The sequence below is a fragment of the Rhinopithecus roxellana genome, chromosome 8 (genome assembly GCF_007565055.1).
Source record: "Rhinopithecus roxellana isolate Shanxi Qingling chromosome 8, ASM756505v1, whole genome shotgun sequence".
NCBI classification, from domain to species: domain Eukaryota; kingdom Metazoa; phylum Chordata; class Mammalia; order Primates; family Cercopithecidae; genus Rhinopithecus; species Rhinopithecus roxellana.
In genome coordinates this window covers 47,203,444-47,221,645 of record NC_044556.1, presented here as the reverse complement: position 1 = coordinate 47,221,645, position 18,202 = coordinate 47,203,444, and the positions used below count along the sequence as shown (strand labels likewise).

Here is an 18,202-nt window from a genome sequence, read left to right as displayed (position 1 = left end):
AAAAGCAAAGAGATGGAAAAAAGAAAAGTTAAGGGTATTAGTGATCACTCTACAAGAGTCACCATACAATTTTTTTTTTTTTTTCCAAGACAGAGTCTTGCTGGGCCACCCAGGCTGGAGTGCAGTGGCACGATCTCAGTTCACTGCAACCTCTGCCTCCCAGGTTCAAGCAATTTTCCTGCCTCAGCCTCCTGAGTAGCTGGAATTACAAGCATGCACCACCACGCCTGGCTAATTTTTGTATTTTTAGTAGAGACAGGGCTTCACCGTGTTGGCCAAGCTGGTCTTGATCTCCTGACCTCGTGATCTACCCACCTCAGCCTCCCAAAGCGCTGGGATTACAGGTGTGAACCACCACACCTGGCTTGATTCACCACACAATTAATAGGAGTTCCAGAGATAGAGAACAAAATCGTCAAAGACATAATATGAGAAAATGTCTCAGAGTTCAAAGGCCTAAGCTTTTAGACAAGTAAGACCACTGAGTGCCTTTCCAATAAATAAGAACAACTTCAAATTCTCCTGCTCTGACAAAAAAAAAAAAAAAGATGAAGCCAGGTGCAGTGGCTCACACCTGTAATCCCAGCACTTTGGGAGGCCAAGATGGGCAGATCACCTGAGATCAGGAGTTTGAGACCAGCCTGGCCAACATGGTGAAATCCCATCTCTTAAAAATACAAATATTAGCTGAAAGTGGTGGCCCGCACTTGTAATCCCAGCTACTCGTGAGGCTGAGGCACAAGAACTGCTTGAACCCGGGAGGTGCAGGTTGCACCGAACCAAAATTGCACCACTGCACTCCAGCCTGGGCAACAGAGGGATACTCTCTCAAAACCCTGCCTCCCGCCCCCGCAAAAAAAAAAAAAAAAAAAAAAAACACCCAATATACATTTATCATGAAATTATGTAACACCCAGGAGAAAGGAAAGTTACTAAAAAGCTTCCAGGGAGAAGAGCCAGTTGAACTCAGAACTGGAGGATAAAGGGTTCCAAGAGGAATATTTCTTTTTCTTTTTTTCTTCTTTTTTTTTTTTTTTTTTTTGAGACGGAGTCTCGCTCTGTCGCCCAGGCTGGAGTGCAGCGGCGCGATCTCAGCTCACTGCAAGCTCCGCCTCCCGGGTTCACTGCATTCTCCTGCCTCAGCCTCCCGAGTAGCTGGGACTACAGACGCCCGCCAGCGCGCCCGGCTAATTTTTTGTATTTTTAGTAGAGACGGGGTTTCACCGTGTTAGCCAGGATGGTCTCGATCTCCTGACCTCGTGATCCGCCCGCCTCGGCCTCCCAAAGTGCTGGGGTTACAGGCGTGAGCCACCACGCCCGGCCCCAAGAGGAATATTTCTTTAAAAAATGTTATAACAGGCCGGGCTCGGTGGCTCACGCCTGTAATCCCAGCACTTTGGGAGGCCGAGGCGGGCGGATCATGAGGTCAGGAGATCGAGGCCATCCTGGCTAACACCATGAAACTCCGTCTCTACTAAAATACACAAAACAAAATTAGCTGGGCGCGGTGGCGGGTGCCTGTAGTCCCAGATACTCGGGAGGCTGAGGCAGGAGAATGGCATGAACCCAGGAGGCGGAGCTTCCAGTGAGCGGAGATCTGGCCACTGCACTCCAGCCTGGGCGACAGAGCGAGATTCTGTTCAAAAAAAAAAAAATGTTAAGACAGAATGAATATCTGACATGTTGGAACATAATGAAATAAGAGTTAGATTTGCAACAGTGAATTTGGAGATGAATAAGCAACTAGAAAACTAAAACAAAAGAAAAAATAAGGCCATTATTAATTTGAAGGAAATTAAAAGTTTTACAAGAAAGGAAATATAATATACTTCTTGGCTAAACTGTGAGTAAATATTGATGATAACTTAAATGTTAATTTAACTACTATTATGATATAATAGTTATTTCCAAGGGGCTGGGGGCAGGAGAAGTGTGTTTTGGGAAGGAAGTATTATGTAAAAGAAGTAACTCCTCATCTTTTATGGTTGGAAGTTAATAGACAATACTGTGGCAGTGGGCGGGCCTATGCAAACCCGTTCCAAAAGTCCAAGGAAGCTGAGAGGCCAAAGAAAGAGGCTGACAAGTCCAGTTTCTTAGAAATAAACATTTAATGGAGACTTATGAACAGAGGCTATGTGTGTGTCTTGGGCAATAGTGAGATGAGATGGTGGTTTCCTGCTCCATTACCCCCAGACCTGGGGCTTTTATACTGCAGGGAAAGGGTGGTTCAGAAGGGATGTATAGATATGATAACATCAAGGTTGTTTGAGCTAAGGGCAGAATGTGTGGTAATACCTTCTCTTACACCAGGAACAATAGGTAAACTTAAAATCTAAGAGGCCTTCCCAGAACTGGGATTAATCAGAAGCCAACATGGTGGATTAGCATCCAAAATGGAATTGCTTTAGCTTTCACAAATACCTAAAACTTTAAATAATCAAGACATAGCAGTATAAACATGTTTTCGGAAATTTGAGGTAAATACTAGGAGGAAGTTAAAAAGTTGCAGCAATTATCTCTGGGAAGTAAGAATTAGATGTGGGAAGAATAGAATGTTTAATTATAACCTATGTTGATCTATTTGACTTTTTAAACTATGTACTTGTTCTACTTTGATAAAAATAAAAATTAAATTTAAAAATAGGCCATGCACAGTGGCTCACGCCTGTAATCCCAGCACTTTCTGAGGCCGAGGTGGGTGGATCACCTGAGGTCAGGAGTTTGAGACCACCTGGCCAACATGGCAAAACCCTATCCCTACTGAAAATACAAAAATTAGTTGGTCTTGGTTGGGAGACCCAGTAATTCCACCTGCTTGGGAGGCTAAAGCAGGAGAATCACTTGAACCCGGGAGGGGAAGGTTGCAGTGAGCTGAGATCACGCCACTGCACTGCAGCCTGGGCAACAGAGCAAGACTCTGTCTCAAAAAATAATAACAATAATAAGTGAAGTAGCTAACCACTGACTTGTGGACCTTCCACAAACACAATGAAACATATTGAGTGGACCAGCAGTCTTTAAACTGATATCAACTTTTTTTATTCTGTGGTGAAAGATAAGAATGTAGGTATATTGTTTGTTTAACTTTTTTGATTTGTTTTTGTTTGGTTTGGTTTTTTGGGTTTAGAGACAGGGTCTTTCTTGCTCTGTCACCCAGGTTAGGGTACAGTAGTGCAATCATGGCTCACTACAGCCTCAAATTCCTTGGGCTCAAGCTATGCTCCCACCTCAGCCTCCTGAAGTGTTGAGGCTATAGGTGTGAGCCACTACACCTGGCTATATCTTGTTATATAGAAATTTAGCATGCCAAATTCAAACTTATTCAATGTACAATATCTGTTGACAGGACCTTGCTATACTCTTCTGTCATGTTTCAATAGGTATATTTCTGTTTATTTATTAATACAGTTTAGTTTTTTTGCCAATGTTGTATTTGTGTTTCCATTTAATTTTAGCTCGATCAAGCCAATTGCTTCCACGAAACACCAAAAACAAAATCTAAGTAATCAGAGTTGAATGTAATTCTACTGAAATATACTGAAATTTGATAGAAGCTGGATGACTATTTGGTGCAATTGATCGATTTAATTATGATTTTTCTCCTGCTTAATTATTTGAGCTATTTTGACAAACAGTATTTTGCATTAGTATATATTATTTTAGTGTTATACTTTCTCATGAAATAATGGGTTTACTCTCAATATGTGTCTTTGAAGAGCTTGCTACACTCACTAATGTAGCCTTGACTTATCTTTAAGCCAAAATTTCCTCCAAATGAACATATCTCTCATTTATTCTGCAAGTCCATGAGAGGATGATATTCACTGTACAGAAATTTAACCATGTTACAAGTGAATTTTATTTCTGTGTGATAGCTAAAAGGTCACAAGGGAAAGAAAAATATTTTTGCCTAGTGTGAAACACCAGTTGTAGAGTCCTTTGTTTATCTCCCCAAAGAAGAAAAGAGTAACAGCTCATATAAATACCACTGGAGGAGTATAACCTTTATGGAAGGCAATATGGTAATATAGCAAAAACCCTTTAAAAAGTTAATATCCTAAATTAAAACCAAAATGAGACACCATTATACACCTAAAAGAATAGCTACTTTTTTTTTTCCTTTTTGAGACGGTGTCTTGCTCTTGTCACTCAGGGTGGAGTGCAATGGCATGATCTTGGCTCACTGCAACCTCCACCTCCCGGGTTCAAGACAGTCTCCTCCTCATCCTTTAGAGTAGCTGGGATTACAGGCCCCTGCCACCACACCCAGCTAATTTTTGTACTTTTAGTAAAGACAGGGTTTTGCCATGTTGGCCAGGCTGGTCTCGAACTCCTGACCTCGTGATGCGCCCACCTTGGCCTCCTGAAGTGCTGGGATTACAGGCGTGAGCCACTGTGTCCAGCCGTACTTTTTTTTTTTTTTTTTTTAAACGGACAGTATCAAGTGCTTGCAAAGATGAGGACGATTGGAACTCATACATTGCTGATGGGAAAGAAAAACTGTATAAGCACTATGAAAAACAGTCTGGGGACCAGGTGCAACAGCTCACACTGGTAATCCCAACACTTTGGAAGGCCTAGGCAGGAGAATCGCTTGAACCTAGGAGATGAGACCAGCCTGGGCAACATGGCAAGACCCCATCTCTATTTAAAAAAAATAAAATAGGCTGGGTGCAGTGGCTCACACCTGTAATCCCAGCACTTTGGGAGGCTGAGGCAGGTGGATCATGAGGTCAGGGGTTCGAGACCAGCCTGGCCAATATGGTGAAACCCTGTCTCTACTAAAGATGCAAAAATTAGCCAGGCATGGTGGCACGTGCCTATAGTTCCAGCTACTTGGGAGGCTGAGGCAGAAGAATCACTTGAACCTAGGAGGCAGAGGTTGCAGTGAGCCAAGATCACGCCACTGCACTCCAGCCTGGGCAACAGAGCCAGACTCTGTCTCAAAAAATAAATAAATAAATAATAAAATAAAAGAGGCCAGGCATGGTGGCTCATGACTGTAATTCTAACACTTTGGGAGGCCGAGGCGGGAGAATCACTTGAGCCCAGGAGTTCAAGACCAACCTAGGCAATATGGTAAAACCTTGTCTCTACAAAAAAATTTAAAAATTAGCTGGGTGCAGTGGCATGAACCTGTAGCCTCAGAGGCTTGGGAGGCTGAGGTGGGAGGATGGCTTGGGCCCAGGAAGGAAAGGCTGCAGTGAGCCAAGATCATGCCACTGCACTCCAACCTGGACAACAGAGCTATGCCATCTCAAAAGAAGAAAAGAAAGTAGGGCCGGGCGCGGTGGCTCAAGCCTGTAATCCCAGCACTTTGGGAGGCCGAGGCGGGCGGATCACGAGGTCAGGAGATCCAGACCATCCTGGCTAACACGGTGAAACCCCGTCTCTACTAAAAATACAAAAAAAAAAAAAAAAAAATTAGCCGGACGCGGTGGCGGGCGCCTGTAGTCCCAGCTACACGGGAGGCTGAGGCAGGAGAATGGCGTGAACCCGGGAGGCAGAGCTTGCAGTGAGCTGAGATCTGGCCACTGCACTCCAGCCTGGGCGACAGAGTGAGACTCCGTCTCAAAAAAAAAAAAAAAAAGAAAAGAAAAGAAAGTAAAAGAAAAACAGCCTGGCAGTTTTTTTACAAAGCTAAACATACGCTTCCTGTACAATCCAGTACTCAGTATCTATTTATTCCCACTCCTACGTATTTACTCAAGAACAATAAAAACATATGTCTGCTCAAAGACCTGTACTCAAGTATTTATAGTGTTTTTATTCATGGTGACTAGAAAGAGGTGGCTGTGGTGGCTCATGCTTATAATCTCAGCACTTTGGGAGGCCGAGCTGGGCAAATCACTTGAGCCCAGGAGTTCGAGACCAGCCTGGGCAACATGACAAAATCTTGTCTCTAGAAAAAATAAGAAAAATTTTAGGCCGGGCGCAGTGGCTCAAGCCTGTAATCCCAGCACTTTGGGAGGCCGAGACGGGCGGATCACGAGGTCAGGAGATCGAGACCATCCTGGCTAACACGGTGAAACTCTGTCTCTACTAAAAATACAAAAAACTAGCCGGGCAAGGTGGTGGGCGCCTGTAGTCCCAGCTACTCGGGAGGCTGAGGCAGGAGAATGGCGTGAACCCGGGAGGCGGAGCTCGCAGTGAGCCGAGATCCTGCCACTGCACTCCAGCCTGGAGGACAGAGCAAGACTCCATCTCAAAAAAAAAAAAAAAAAAAAAAAAGAAAAATTTTAAAACCCACCAGTCATGGTGGCATGCTCATGTCCTAGCTACTTTGGAGGCTGAGAAGAGGATCACTTGAGTTTGAGGCTGAAGTGAGCTATGATTCTGCCACTGCACTCCAGCCTAAGCGACAGAGTGAGACCCTGTTTCCAAAAAAAAAAAAGAGACAGAGAGAGAGGCTAGGCATGGTGGCTCACGCCTGTAATCCCAGCACTTTGGGAGGCTGAGGCAGGCAGATTACCTGAGGTAGGGAGTTCAAGACTAGCCTCATCAACATGGAGAAACTCCATCTCTACTAAAAATACCAAATTAGCCAGGCGTGGTGGCAAATGCCTGTAATCCCAGCTACTTGGGAGGCTGAGGCAGAAGAATCGCTTGAACCTGGGAAGCAGAGGTTACGGTGAGCCATCTCAAAAAAAAAAAAAAAAAAAAGCCGGGCGCGGTGGCTCACGCCTGTAATCCCAGCTCTCAGGGAGGCTAGAGGCGGGAGGATAGCTTGAGCCCAGGAGTTCGAGACCTGCCTGGGTAATACAGCGAGACCCTGTTCTCCACAAAAAGGAAAAAAAAAAAAAAAAGACAAAAAAAAAAAAAAAAAAAAAGACAGAGTCTCATTCTGTTGCCCAGGCTGCAGTGCAATGGCACAATCTTGGCTCACCGTAACCTCTGCTTCCCAGGTTCAAGCGGTTCTCCTGCCTCAGCCTCCCAAGTAGCTGGGACTACATGTATGCACCACTACGCCCAGCTAATTTTTGTATTTTTTGTAGAGATGGGGTTTCATCATGTTGATTGGCCAGGATAGTCTCCATCTCTTGACCTCGTGATCTGCCCGCCTCGGCCTCCCAAAGTGCTGGGATTACAGGCATGAACCACCGCACCCGGCCGAGACTTTGTCAAAAAAAAAAAAAAAAAAAAAAGGGAGAGAGAGAGAGAGAAAGAGAAAGAGAAAGAGAGAAAGAGAAAGAGAAAAATTTGGACATACCCAGAACTACAGAATCGGGTACTATGGGGGTGAGGTCCAGAAATCTGTATTTATTGATTTTATTTTATCTTTGAGATAGAGTTTTGCTCTTGTCACCCAGTTTGGAGTGCAGTGGTTGGCCAGGCTGGTCTCAAATTCCTGACCTCAGGTGATCCGCCCACCCCAGCCTCTCAAAGTGCTGGGATTACAGACATGAGCCACTGCACCTGGTCAGAAATCTGTATTTTAATTAGTTTTCCAAGTTTAAAAAACTTTCCAGGTGATTCTGATGCACTTTGACATTTGATAACCAATGGTGTAGGAGAAAGCTCACTGGTGCCTGTGTCCTTGTTCTGGTTTAGCCTAGCAGCTATATGACTAACCATGGCTGAATCCCTAAATCTCTCAAAACTCAGTTTTACAGGGTATAACAAGGGGTTTAGAATGATGCCTGAGGGCCCTTCTGTTCTAAAATTCTGTGAAAGAAAGTAAATAACTGTTGCAATTACTAGATTCATTCAATCAACAAACACTTATGTACCAGGCAGTGTTCTGTTCATGGAATCACTGTATGACACAAAATTACAACTGAAATATTGTAACGTATTTATAATTAAATGACTTGCAAATTTTCAGACCACAAACTTTTACTGGTCCTCAATTTACAAGATTCTCATACTGCATCTGTTGTGTAATGTGAACTGGAAAACTAAGAAAATAATCCAAAGGGTCATTTTTCCAAAATTAATTTTTTTTTTTTTTTTTTTTTTTTTTTGAGACAGAGTCTCACTCTGTCACCTAGGCTGGAGTGCAGTGGAGCAATCTCAGCCCACTACAACCTCCTGCTCCAGAGTTCAAGCAAATCTCCTGCCTCAGCCTCCTGCGTAGCTGGGATTACAGGCATGCACCACCACGCCCAGCTAATTTTTGTATTTTTAGTAGAGACTGGGTTTTGCTATGTTGGCCAGGCTGGTCTGGAACTCCTGGCCCACCTGCCTCGGCCTCCCAAAGTGCTGGCATTACAGGCGTGAGCCACTGCACCTGACCTCAGTCAAGTTTCAGTATATCTACAAGGACAGGAGATGGCGCCAGAAGGCAGTGGGATGCTTGGTTTTGGTTTTAAGGGTTTTAGCCAATGCAAGCAAGGAAAGGGCTTGAGAGTGAGGTCAGAACTAAAACAAAGGTGCCAGAGTTTGAGTGGAAACTGAGACCGGATGGGGAGAGGGAGCTGTGTCACTTTTTTTTTTTTAACTTACATATAAGGGTCCTCTTGACACCTACTCCACATCAACACAGCTAGAAAGTGACAACAGAAATATCCACAGTAAAGCCAAAGATCAAGATAAAGTCTAGTGCCTGGAGGACGGCGCTCGCCTCCTGGCTCCCTCTGTCCTAGAAAGGAGGGCCTTTGTCATCTGGGAAGCATAAGCACCTGGATGCGTTGCTTACCCAAGATCAGGGAAGTGTTGATTCCGGGCTAAGATATCTTTGTGAAACAATGTTCAGTTGTGTAGGCAAAATCCCAAAGCCCAGCAGCAGTGAAATACCTCCCAGAAGTAACCATACACAAAGCATCTTATATTAAAATTTAAAAATTCATAGACGAGCCAGGAGGTGGCGCCTGGCAAGACACACTATCCGCCTTGGGAATCGGAATCTCAGCTCAGTGCTCCACGGGAACTCTGTCCCGGTGGAGGTCATTCTGTTCAGACCTCTTATTTCCTACTAAATCTCTTTTCTCATACCAAGATGTCTCTGCTTTCCTTTTTTGTTTCTTTGTGTTAAGTACCCTGATTCCCGGGAAGTCTAATTTATTTTTTTATTATTATTATTTTTTTTTTTTGAGGCGGAGTCTCGCTCTGTCGCCCAGGCTGGAGTGCAGTGGCCGGATCTCAGCTCACTGCAAGCTCCGCCTCCCGGGTTCACGCCATTCTCCTGCCTCAGCCTCCCAAGTAGCTGGGACTACAGGCGCCCGCCACCTCACCCGGCTAGTTTTTGTATTTTTAGTAGAGACGGGGTTTCACCGTGTTAGCCAGGGTGGTCTCGATCTCCTGACCTCGTGATCCGCCCGTCTCGGCCTCCCAAAGTGCTGGGATTACAGCCTTGAGCCACCGCGCCCGGCCCGGGAAGTCTAATTTATACTTCAAGCCTTTACTCTTCTTAGATGGGATGGATGGGGCTTTGGGGAACCTCAAAACATAAAACTTTCCTGAAGGGGACAAATAATTCAGAGGGTGGTAGGAGAAGAAGGGAAATGACATCAGCAAAATGGCTTTGCTTTGCAGATCAATCACGGGGGACAGAAAGGCACAGTGAGCTCCTGTCTCTGCAGGAGCTGATGATCCAGCACATGCATTATTCTGTTCATTTGGCTTTTATCCTGCTCCCTTATTTAGCTTCTGCTCCCTTTGTTTGGCTATTTATTGCTACTCGGCAGGAGCAAGGAAGGCAGAAGGAGCTTCAAATGGGTGCATCCTCCTGGCTGGTGCCTCTGGTGAAGGGCATGGAGAAGAAAGAGGTTTCAATGTCTGGCTTGAAAGCATCTGTGGGTTTCACATTCTCCAACGAGGGATTTAGGATGTACATTCCAATCGGGATTTCCAGTCCCGTGGGGAGCAAACATCAGCTCACATTCCTGAGACGCGCAGCCTCCGTACTCCACTGGCGCAGCTCCTTGGTGGCAGGTTTCATTCAGTGCCACATGTCCTGCCTCAGCCCTTTGTCGGGCTGGAGGGAAGACCCTGGGCCCCTCTTCCATCTGGATCACATGGTCTCTCCGGTCCCTCCCCTCTCTTTCTCTGGAGACCGCCTTTTTCTGATGGTGGTAGTGATTGTTCCCAAAGTCTCTCCTTCTTTCCTCCTGCCCTGGCCTCTCTGCCAGAGGTCAGTGTCCTCTTCAGTGACAAAAGCCGCCCTAGATCTGGGCTCCCTGGAGAGGGAGGTGGCTGGGTCTGGCAGTTACAGCCGCTGTCTCTCCATGGTGCTGCTACACCCCTCCCCCACTGGGCACACAAATGGGCTTTATCCAGCAAACAACGCTCCCCCCACCCCAGGCCACACAGGCACGTGGACCCAGGCCTCACCGTGGGAAGGGGGTGGTGACAGGCACAGAAGAGATTGCTCCAGATGAGTTCTCCTCGCCTTACTTCTCTTCCTTAGAACTCAGGACACAACTCAGGTTTTAGTTCTTGACTTCCTCCACCCCTCGCCTGCATCCTGAGTCCCCAGTACCTTCTTGTTATATATCTCCTAATTCTGTACTCTTCCCATTCCAGGGCAGCTCAGATTCTGCAGGGAATTGGGAACAGGTACCCGCGCCATCTGCCCCATACCACCCAGGGAGCTGCTCCTCAGAGGTGAAGCCAGACGGAGGGATGAAAATACAGTGTCCTCTTGAGGGGGCTGAGTTGAACCCCAAAACCCCTCCGCCTGCTCCAGGGAACACCTGTCTAAGCAGCATCTGTGTGACTAGCAGAGGAAGGAAGAGCTCACCCTAGCTGGGCTCCTGAGCCAGGGCAAGGGCTCCGGTGAAACTTGCCGCGCTCCAGCTCCGAGTGGGGCCATCCTGCATGCCTAATTGGCTATTTAAGGAGCTGTTCGCCAGCAGCCCAGGCAGCACCCCCCCCCCCACATACACCCGTCCAGAGCCACCTTAAAAGCAGGAGGCAGTTGTAAAGTTACTGGCCAGCTAGTGGAGTGGAGACTGCAGAGGGAGATAAAGAAAGAGGGCAGAGAAAGAGGCAGCAAGAGATTTGTCCTGGGGATCCAGAAACCCATGGTACCCTACTGAACACCAAATCCCCTGGAAGCCCACAGAGACAGAAACAGCAAGAGAAGCAGAGATAAATACACTCACGCCAGGAGCGCGCGCTCTCTCTCTTTCTCTCTCTCTCCCCCTCCTCCCTCCCTCTCTCTCTGCCTGTCCTAGTCCTCTAGTCCTCAAATTCCCAGTCCCCTGCACCCCTTCCTGGGACACTATGTTGTTCTCCGCCCTCCTGCTGGAGGTGATTTGGATCCTGGCTGCAGATGGGGGTAGGTACAACTAAATGTCTGTGTGTGGATTTGTACTGATGTTCACATGTCGCCAGGTGTGCTGAATGCGGGGAGGAGAGGTGTGAAAGGAAGGCTAGTAGCTGGAATAATAGGCTCAGAGATGAGGAAAAAAGAGCGGGGTGTGGAGGAGACCACTTCCCTTCTTTACCTTTTGTCTCTCCAGCCTTGCTGTTATTGGAGGTCGGGGAGAACTAGCGGCAGGCAGGGTGTGTACATACGCAAGTGCTGGAATTTCTTGCAGGCTACAGATTTTCTCCAGAGCTCTTTCCCCCACTGCCCTGGTCCCAGGCAGGACTCCTGGACTTCTTTATTTACAAACTCCTCCAAATAGGGAGTCAAAGAGGCCTGTAGTGAAAAGAGGATAGATGGGGGTAGGGGGAAGAATACTTCCTGCCCAACTCAGACCCTGATCTCCAATTCATCCCCTTTTGGCCAAGATTCCCTCTTCATTCTGTGGAGCGACTAACTCCCCGGTTATCCTCTGAAAGTGGCAGTAAGAGTCAACATTTGTTTGACACTTTACAAGGACTTTCAGGAGCTCCCAGGAGATGAGGAGGGATTCTTGGGAGAACAGGCCAAAGCGCTCCAGGAGTGTCCCCAGGAACTCCTAGACTTCATTTTTGTGTTTCCTGTGCCTAGCACAGTATCCAGCACATACTAGGTGTGTAACTGAGGTTTCTGGAAAGAGCAGGGTGAGGGGGGTGTCCAGAGAGCAGAAGGCAAATGCAGAGAGGATGGGGGCAGGTGGACAGCCAAATGGAGAGTCACAAATCTCATCTGAGGAGAAAGAAAAAAATAGGGAAAGAGGAGGAAGAGACATAATAAGTGTGTTGAGGCTCTGACCAGAGGGGACGGGCACCTTACAGACCAGGGAGTTCGAGTTGTTGGGGAGTCCCACAGAGATAGTAAATGAGAGGCTGCCTCCAGCTCTCCCTTGGACCAGCAGAATAGGTCGAGGATAAGAGCAGGACAACTCACAAGTTTGAGAAATTTAAGGGAATAAGAGAGAGAGAAAGAGGAAGGAATTTAGGATTTTTCTCCAGAGTTTCTAGTAGTATGAATATTGCAGCATAAACCATGAAGGCCTTCGTTTTCTTCTTGAGGCAGTTTGGCCATATGGAGGGGCTGGACCTGCAGACCCTCAGCCTTTGAGTCAGACAGGGCTGCACGAGACCTGGCATGTGACCCAGCTGGCAGCTCTCGTCTCTACACACAATGCTTCACTTTCATCCTGTCCCTGCCAGCCTGGCCGCCTGTGCTCACCCACCACTCTCAATCTACAGTAGACCCTGCCCTGACTCCTGCCCTTCCCTAACCATCTCAGAATGTAGGGAGCAGAGCCTCCTGGTGATAAGGAGTTTCCTCTAGAGCTAATGGGACCAGAAGGGAATAATTTACATATGATTTTACAGCTCAGTGCCTTTATTCACACAATTTTGCAAAGCAAAGGAATAATCCCCCCTTCTCCCCTCAGTAGCACCCCCCAACACACACTCTGAACTCCTTTCTCCTCCCCACTTTCTAGTCCCTATCCTTCAAAACCTCTGCCCACACCCTCACCCCACCTATCCCAATCTTCTAAGTGTTAGATTGACTTGGCACAGGTTAGAGAAAAGTAAGGGTTGGGCCAATCGTACATTTGGATCCAGGTTAATTTTAGTCTCTGGGCTTTACCTCTTTTCCTTCCTCCTCCCCTTTTACTCGGCAGGCACCAGCACAGACTGGCTGGTGATTTTAAATAGGCCCCCCGACCTTTCCACAGAGGTGTCCAGTTTCAGGGCTTCCTTTGGAAAGTGCTGAAGCAGAGGGAGGAGAGACAGCAGAGAGGGAGGTGGAGCAGTACAGAATGCTGGAGGGAGGGGAGCGTGGAGAACAAGGCTCCGCCTCAGGCTGCGCTGGCTGTAACCCAAACTATTCTGCCTTGCAGGTCAACACTGGACATATGAGGGTGAGCAGATCTTGCGGCCTCCCGACAACCCCTTCACACTGGGACCTCCTCACCTTGCAAGAAGACACACTGTGCGGGTGGGAGGAGACTTCCTTTAGCTTCTCACCCTAGCTCCTCCCTTCTGGATCTCCTCCTGCCTTGAGTTTCGCATATATGGCTCCTAGATCCTGCTCTAATCATCAAATCCTACATCTCCTGATTTGGCAGAAAAGCTAGTTAAGTCCTCAGTAAATCATGTAGGAGGGAGGGAGCTGGGGTGGAAAGGAAGCTGGGTGGGAACTCTGAGCTTAGCTGCCAGGTCTCCTTCTGGCTCTGTCTATCCTAATCCATCCTACCCCTAACCTGCATCTGAAATTGGGACATAGTTAGAGATCGGGGTAAGGAAGAGGCTGGCAGGATAGTTTGTGACCCTGGGGGAGGTGGAACTCAGTTCCTATGAACTACCGATTAATGACTTAACTGAACTCCAGAGTCTGTGATAAACGGTCAGTGTGAGAGCAAGAAATGAATGATGAAGTCAAGATATCTGAATCCCAAGGCCACTTGATAGGGGGCCTCCAGGAGACCCTATCTCTCTAAGATCTTTTTTTTTTTTTTTTTTTTTTTTTTGAGACAGAGTCTTGCTCTGTTGCCCAGGCTGGAGTGCAGTGGTGCAATCTGGGCTCACTGCAAACTCCACCTCCCGGGTTTAAGTTATTCTCCTGCCTCAGCCTCTCGAGTAGCTGGAATTACAAGTGCCCACCACCATGTTTGGCTAATTTTTGTATTTTTAGTACAGACAGGGTTTCACCATGTTGGCCAGACTGGTCTCAAACTCCTGACCTCAAGCGATCCACCTGCCTCGGCCTCCCAAAGTGCTGGGCTTACAGACATGAGCCACTGTGCCTGGCCTACCTAGGATCATTTTATTTCTCCCATTTTTCTACTCCTACTCTCTAATCCCATCTCTCAGGGCATTCAGGTTTTCTATGCATCCCCTCTCCCCCCATTCAGCTTTCTTGTCCTCAAAATACAGGTAAGTAAAAGAGCTACCACTCCCCATTCATCAGGATAGGTGGGGAATCATCACTGCCTCTGGGTAGGGAAGGGGAACTGCAGCGTGAGACTCAATGGGACTCCTACCTCACCCATCCCTGTACAACTGGGGTCTTAACCTGAGTGGAGGGAAGTCCATTTCTACCTCCACCCAGATGTATGGCTTGGTTAGGGGAAGGGTCAAAGGCAGGGGGGTGTTGAAGGGTGGCTACAGCTGGAGGACAGGACCAATGTCTTTGGTAACCCCCACCAGGCCCACACGGTCAGGACCATTGGTCAGCCTCTTACCCTGAGTGTGGAAACAATGCCCAGTCGCCCATCGATATTCAGACAGACAGTGTGACATTTGACCCTGAGTTGCCTCCTCTGCAGCCCCACGGATATGACCAGCCTGGCACCGAGCCTTTGGACCTGCACAACAATGGCCACACAGGTAAAAGCACAGGCTCCAAGGAGTTGTAGGCTCCAGCTCAGATCTTAAGAGTCAGATCCTTTTGTAGTTCATGAGCGTGATGATGGGGTGTTCATGAGCATGCGTAAGATGTGCCACCCTCGAACCTTGTTATGATGTTGGCACATTACCCATCTGACATAAATAAACAAACAAATAAGCTCAGGAGTCAGAGGAAAGCAGCATTCTCCTAACCTGCAAATTCTCAAAAACCTTTGTCCATGAATTGGAAGATATGATAATAGGGATCAGGATCCTGTAGCCAAGGCGGAAATCAAAATGTTTATAATCAAGCTCAATAGGTAGGTTAGTATCATTGCACTGACTTGAACCAAGAAAAAGGAAGATATGCTAGAAAAGCACTGGCCTGTGGGAGGAACTGGGTGCTACTGGGGGAGAAAACTGGAAGAGGGCCAAGTCTCCCAAGAAGTGGTAGCAACCCAGGAGTGGGAATGTATCCACATTCCTCCACCAATCCTAGTTTGCTCTTTTCCTCACAGTGCAACTCTCTCTGCCCTCTACCCTGTATCTGGGTGGACTTCCCCGAAAATACGTAGCTGCCCAGCTCCACCTGCACTGGGGTCAGAAAGGATCCCCAGGGGGCTCAGAACACCAGATCAACAGTGAAGCCACAGTTGCAGAGGTACCAGGGAACAAAGAGCTGGGACTCAAAGTAACAGGGATGGTTGGTCCTGGGGAAAGGATCTGGACCTTAGGAAAAGTCATGCTGGGGGTATAAGGCCAATCTTTGAGGGACAGACTTAGTGCCTGCCGGGGACAGCAGGGGAACAGTGGCAGCTAGTATCAAGGCCTTGAAGGGGGTGGGGACATCCCATGATTCAATTCCCTCTTAATTCCTTCAGCTCCACATTGTACATTATGACTCTGATTCCTATGACAGCTTGAGTGAGGCTGCTCAGAGGCCTCAGGGCCTGGCTGTCCTGGGCATCCTAATTGAGGTCAGTAGCCCCCAGTCCCTTCCAGGTTTCTCTCCACTTCCTCTGCAACCCTCACACCTATTTCTGTCGCTGGCCTCCCTCCTATGGCAGGCAGCAGCCCACCCTGACCATTTATTCTGTACATAAATTTCTTATTCCAAACATGGACTCATTCCAAACTCTCTCCCTTTCCTCCTCTTCCAGGTGGGTGAGACTAAGAATATAGCTTATGAACACATTCTGAGTCACTTGCATGAAATCAGTCATAAAGGTGAGCCTTAAAAACCTATAGCAGGAAGTAAGATTAGACTTTCAAAAAACTTTCAAAAAATATCCTAAAAAGCCTTGGGATGAGGCAATTACTTACAGCCAAGGAATTCTGCATCTGGGAGTCCTATCTAGGTAAGCTAGGACACACTACAAGGAAGATGAGTCCCAGTCTGTTCTCCACAGATCAGAAGACCTCGGTGCCTCCCTTCAACCTAAGAGAGCTGCTCCCCCCACAGCTGGGGCAGTACTTCCGCTACAATGGCTCACTCACAACTCCCCCTTGCTACCAGAGTGTGCTCTGGACAGTCTTCTATAGAAGGTCCCAAATTTCAATGGAACAGGTAAGTGGTGGAGAAATGAGGTGAAGCAAGACAGTTTTAACTTCAGACCCCTTCCCACTCCCCAAAGTGACACCTCTCCCACGCTTCTGCTCCTCAGCTGGAAAAGCTTCAGGGGACATTGTTCTCCACGGAAGAGGAGCCCTCTAAGCTTCTGGTACAGAACTACCGAGCCCCTCAGCCTCTCAATCAGCGCATGGTCTTTGCTTCTTTCAGCCAAGGTGATTCTGCACGGCTCAGAAGAGATGGGAAACTGAGGGGAACACAATGGCAGGAACTAGGGAGCTAATGGGAAGAAAAGGCTAATAGGAGAGGGGTTTCCGGGACTTGCTTGGACTGGGAACCAACCCCCACCACAGGGTGCCTGGGTGATTCTCCCAGGCATAGCAGCAGAGAGTGCTGCTCCCAGCTGGGATGGGGATCTGAAGTCCCACTGACCCACTTTCTTCTCTTACAGCGGGATCCTTGTATACCACAGGTAAGGCAGCCTTATAAGATATTGGGGGGAGGGGAGGCATCCTCATCGAGTGGGGGAAAGGCTCAGAATCTCTGTTAGTCCTAGGCTGACACCTTTTACTTTTATCTCCCCCAGGTGAAATGCTGAGTCTAGGTGTAGGAATCTTGGTTGGCTGTCTCTGCCTTCTCCTGGCTGTTTATTTCATTGCTAGAAAGATTCGGTGAGGTCCTACTTTCCATTCCTCCAGTCCTTTCTTTCTTTCTTTTTTTGGGAGATGGAGTCTTGCTCTGTTACCCAGTCTGGAGTGCAGTGGTGTGCAATCTCAGCTCACTGCAACCTCTGCCTCCTGGAGTCAAGCAGTTCTCCTGCCTCAGCCTCCTGAGTAGCTGGGACTAAAGGCAGGCACCATCGCACCCAGCTCATTTTTGTATTTTTAGTAGAGACAAGGTTTCACCATATTGGCCAGGGTGGTCTCAAACTCCTGACCTCAGGTGATCCGCTTACCTCGGCCTCCCAAAGTACTGGGATCACAGGCGTGAGTCACCCGCTTTTTGAGACAGGTTCTCAGTGCTGTCCAGGCTGGAGTGCATGGCTTTATCACAGCTCACTGCAACCTCCACCTACTGGACTCAAGTGGTCCTCCCACCTTAGCCTCCTGAGTAGCTGGGACTACTGGCATGTGCCACCATGCCCGGCTAATTTTTGTATTTTTAGCAGAGACCGGTTTTCACTATGTTGCCCAGGCTGGTCTCCAACTCCTGACCTCAAGTGATTCGCCTGCCTCAGCCTCCCAAAGCGCTGGGATTACAGGCGTGAAACACCTTGCCCAGCCCTCTTTTCTATTAAAAATCATTCTCCTATTCCACCTCTAATCTGCTTCACTTAGATAGCAGTCATTCTCACGAGCCATTCCCCTTTCCAGGAAGAAGAGGCTGGAAAACCAAAAGACTGTGGTCTTCACCTCAGCACGAGCCACGACTGAGGCATAAATTCCCTCTCAGATACCGTGGATGTGGATGACTTCCCCTAATGCCTATCGGGAAGCCTCTAAAACAGAGTGTAGGGTCTGGCCAGAAACACTGTAGAAGTAGTAGGCAGTCGTCCTCCTTCCCCTGGACATCTCCTACAGAGAGAAATGGACCCAGGCGGTCATTCGAGGAAGAACTGCAGAGCCTTCAGCCTCTCCAAACATGTAGGAAATGAGGAAATCCCTGTGTTGTTAATGCAGAGAACAAACTCTGTTTAGTTGCAGGGATATATCCCAAAGTCCTCTACCCCCTCACTTTTTTGGCCCTTTCCCTAGATATACTGCAGGATCTCTCCTTAGGATAAAGAGTTGCTGTTGAAGTTGTATATTTTTGATCAATATATTTGGAAATTAAAGTTTCTGACTTTAATTCTGTCCTATCCTTTGAGGCTCTTGAGGGTGGGCAAGTTCCTGAATCCCTCAGGTGGTAAAGATGGGCAAAGGATGAGGAAAAGAAGCATGGGTGATTAACTCCTTTTATCCCACCCCTGGACGG

General features: G+C 47.6%; 1 protein-coding gene and 1 non-coding gene across 5 annotated transcripts; both read left to right on the top strand.

Annotated features, from left to right (window-relative positions):
- Positions 1-10,772: 10,772 nt before the first annotated feature.
- Positions 10,773-18,076, top strand: CA14 (carbonic anhydrase 14). Of its 4 annotated transcripts, none has more exons than XM_010387275.2 (11): positions 10,773-11,221; positions 13,170-13,190; positions 14,479-14,658; positions 15,177-15,319; positions 15,540-15,635; positions 15,819-15,885; positions 16,068-16,225; positions 16,323-16,443; positions 16,680-16,700; positions 16,815-16,899; positions 17,602-18,076. In XM_010387275.2, the coding sequence occupies exons 1-11, from the start codon at positions 11,167-11,169 to the stop codon at positions 17,666-17,668; spliced, it is 1,014 nt and encodes a 337-aa protein (XP_010385577.1). In that variant the 5' UTR covers positions 10,773-11,166; the 3' UTR covers positions 17,669-18,076. The 4 variants fall into 4 exon arrangements, with proteins under 4 accessions (XP_010385577.1, XP_010385578.1, XP_030791614.1 ...); XM_030935754.1 differs by having other exon boundaries at positions 10,881-11,221; positions 14,598-14,658; XM_010387276.2 differs by lacking the exon at positions 15,540-15,635.
- On the top strand, positions 14,714-14,817 carry LOC115899471. Its single transcript, XR_004059170.1, has one exon. It is a non-coding gene; the product is annotated as a small nucleolar RNA U13 (small nucleolar RNA).
- Positions 18,077-18,202: the final 126 nt, after the last annotated feature.